At 38.7% G+C, this 3120-nt stretch overlaps 1 protein-coding gene across 1 annotated transcript; it reads left to right on the top strand.

The window, feature by feature from the left end:
• Window positions 1-346: 346 nt before the first annotated feature.
• On the top strand, window positions 347-2960 carry LOC145718525 (dedicator of cytokinesis protein 10-like). Its single transcript, XM_081810019.1, has 3 exons — window positions 347-669; window positions 2109-2166; window positions 2494-2960. The coding sequence occupies exons 1-3, from the start codon at window positions 427-429 to the stop codon at window positions 2616-2618; spliced, it is 426 nt and encodes a 141-aa protein (XP_081666145.1). The 5' UTR covers window positions 347-426; the 3' UTR covers window positions 2619-2960.
• The last annotated feature ends 160 nt before the right edge of the window (window positions 2961-3120 follow it).

Below are 3120 nucleotides of genomic sequence, written 5' to 3'. Positions count from 1 at the left end.
TAAAAGCACTTCATTCTATAGTGCCAATCAAAGTCCCAGACCTGAATCTCTTTGTCTAAACCTTGTATCATATCCCCATTCCTACACCGATCACTGGCTTGGCCAGTTGATTGGCCAGGCCAGTTTGGTGGGCCACCCGCTGGTGCCTCCAAATGAGGTAAACCCTTTCAAATCACATGAACCAGAGCCAGAGAGGAGAGCACCTCGAAGAACAATCAGGATGCTCTTACTAAAGAAGCTAGGTGAGCAGATAAGATGGAGTCCACTGCGGTTCTTATGTTCAAATGTGTACAACCACAATCAATACATGGAATCATATATAAAGTACATATTTATGAACAATAAAGAGAATGCACCAAACTGTGAAGCCAAGCCATAATTAAAAGCATAACTTAAGTAACCTACCTTAGGAATTAGGAACAGATAATGACCCAGGCTCTCTGTTTTCCAAAGAACAGCAACTTCCCAGCAGAGGTGAAAGATCTGACGAAACGTATAAGGACGGTATTGATGGCGACAGCTCAGATGAAGGAGCATGAGAAGGACCCTGAGATGCTGGTGGATCTCCAGTACAGCCTGGCAAACTCCTATGCAAGCACCCCTGAGCTCCGGAGGACCTGGCTCGAAAGCATGGCCAAGATTCACGCGAGAAATGGAGACTTATCCGAGGTGATTAGCGAAGGCTCAGTCCTTCTCCATTGGCATTTTCCTCTTTATCAGGACAATTGGACTTTCATTTACAGTTGAATACCATATTTTTCCACTCATCTAGATATGACCCAATTATATATGATGTGCATTAAATTTGCATGTAGGATACAAGAATGCCCAACTCCATGTAAATAATACCAAGTCAAGGCCAGAGTTGTTGGTATCAACTGCAATTGTAGGATATGCAATGCAGAACTGAAGGTTAAAAGCCTAAGACTAAGGAGGATCGTTGTAAGGGTGTCTGGAAATTGAGTTATATAAGTTAATGTTCTGTGTTTTAAAATGTCTTCCCTGTAATTGGAGTCAGATGGGGAAGTTTGCCACCATGGTGAGTTATCTCAGGCTGCAGTAATCTGTCCTCATTTGCAGCTAGTCTGAACTGGGGATGGAAATATTAACACTCCCACAAGCCATGTGAGGCGAGTGCATTGTGTGAAGGTTATAGATCAATAGCTAACTTTTTTATGTCAGTTCAAACACCAGGTGGATTTTTATGCAGCAATTCACAGCCCCCAAGTGGTTTCAGGACACCAAATGGGAAATTTCTGCCTTATTCTCAGAAATATGCCCCTTTGGGGAAAAGATTGTTTTATCTGGGATAGTCCTAACACCTGAAGTTCTTCTAAATGCATGTGAGGGATCCTGGGATAGAAATAGAGCCAATTAGAAACCTCGGTTGGAGGCATTTTGGTGGGACAAGAATGAGAAACTCCAGTTCCCTTGGATGGTCCAGAAAATGGAGAAATAACTCCACAACCTTCAAAGGGAAAAGCTGAAGTCATTTGGACCCTTCAGCAGGTCAAGTTCTAGTACGTGTTCAGCAATGTTCAAGGCTTTTCAGGAGATAAGAGAGAATAATAAAATCGCCATATAGTCTGGTTGGGCGGGAGCACACATGTTACATTAGGCCACACTATTTAATCAAGTACCACCTTGTGAAGCAACCATCTTAAAAATAGTAGATATTCAAAGGAGGCCATTACTGGAAGGAGAAAAGCTAAGGCGGTAGCTTAATTTTACTCCCAATTTAGATCCCGATGCTGTAGCTTGTAGTTTTACCAAGAAAAGAAAATTGTGGATTTTAAAAATATATACATTAGACTTAGATATTAAGGAAGGAAGGTAGTTCTATTGAAAAATTCTTCAATTCAGCTCATTCACCCACTTGAAGGCTACTCCCAGAAAAACACAAACAAAAATTCCCAAAACAATTTTATTCTTGATTGTGAACTTTTTGGATATCAAATCTATTCTTGGTTTTGATTCTTTCATTAAAAGGATTCCTCCACATATTCTCACATGGAATACTGACTCACCTTGGAAGATTCGTCCTGGTTAGACAAATAGTAAAATCTACACTGTGCCTTCCTCTGAAACGGTTTTCCTTTTTATTACAGGCTGCTATGTGCTACATCCATATAGCTGCCCTCATTGCGGAATACCTGAAAAGGAAGGGTAAGACGACCATGTGCAGGGAGAAAAGTCTAGAAGTTGACGTGTTGAAACCTAAATTACAATTAACTTATTAATTTTAGGTTGTATTAATCTCAGTTATGTTTTATTTAGTAACATTAATTTTCACAGATATTTCTAATTATACTGTACTTATAAATTTTAGCTCTCTCATGCCATTATCATGTTTATTTTATGTACAAAAAGGCTAACTGGTCAACCTCTTAGTTCAAAATGAGAATGTTTCATCGGTTAATCATTTAGAGTCTCATAAGCTTGTATTAACACCAACATGTAGCAATGTCTTAACCTCATCTTGCACTACCATAGGTTACTGGAAAATGGAAAAGATTTGCACACCATCTCTGCTCCCGGAGGATATCCACCCCTGTGATAGCTACCCATTACTAACAGCTCCTGGTGGAGGAAGTGAGTGGCCTAACTCTCCCGCATAAACTTTACCCCCATGGAACAGTACAGAAGAAATCACATTGCTGCTTAAAGTCTACTTTGATGAAACTTTTAAATGTATTCTTAGAAGCAAAAACTATCTCAGACCTTCATAACTCCCACTGTAAAAGCTTGAAGCTCCTACCACTCCAAAATCTACCCAAATTTATGAAGTGTAGAACTGAAAAGTTCTCAGCACATAGAATTACATCTTATCCAATATGTAGGATTCTGAGTCATGGCCATATTTGCTACCAATCTGCATACTAGTTTGCCCTTGGGATTTTATTCTAAAATTGTTTAAAATTGCAAGAGAAATCTATTTAAATTTTGAAATGTAATAAGACGACTCATTTGAAAAAAGGAATGCCAGAAATATATATGCAGGACTCTATAATGAACATGTTCCATTTCCTTTTTTAAAAGCATAAACTGATTCAGACAATTTACAACATATAATAATTTACAGTATTGATTTCCTTTAATTAAGAATATGTCATCCTTAAA

Source organism: Leptonychotes weddellii, unplaced genomic scaffold, assembly GCF_054177405.1.
Source record: "Leptonychotes weddellii isolate Sample4059 unplaced genomic scaffold, ASM5417740v2 HiC_scaffold_16922, whole genome shotgun sequence".
NCBI classification, from domain to species: Eukaryota; Metazoa; Chordata; class Mammalia; order Carnivora; family Phocidae; genus Leptonychotes; species Leptonychotes weddellii.
Note: the sequence above shows the minus strand (reverse complement) of the source record. Positions and strands in the feature narration are given on the sequence as shown.

Bases quoted from the DNA above. Each gene is read 5' to 3' on its own strand.
- LOC145718525 (XM_081810019.1), top strand. From the start codon at position 427: ATGACCCAGGCTCTCTGTTTTCCAAAGAACAGCAACTTCCCAGCAGAG. The intron at 670-2,108 runs GTGATTAGCGAA...TTTTTATTACAG, and splicing joins GAAATGGAGACTTATCCGAG to GCTGCTATGTGCTACATCCA. The intron at 2,167-2,493 runs GTAAGACGACCA...GCACTACCATAG, and splicing joins GGAATACCTGAAAAGGAAGG to GTTACTGGAAAATGGAAAAG.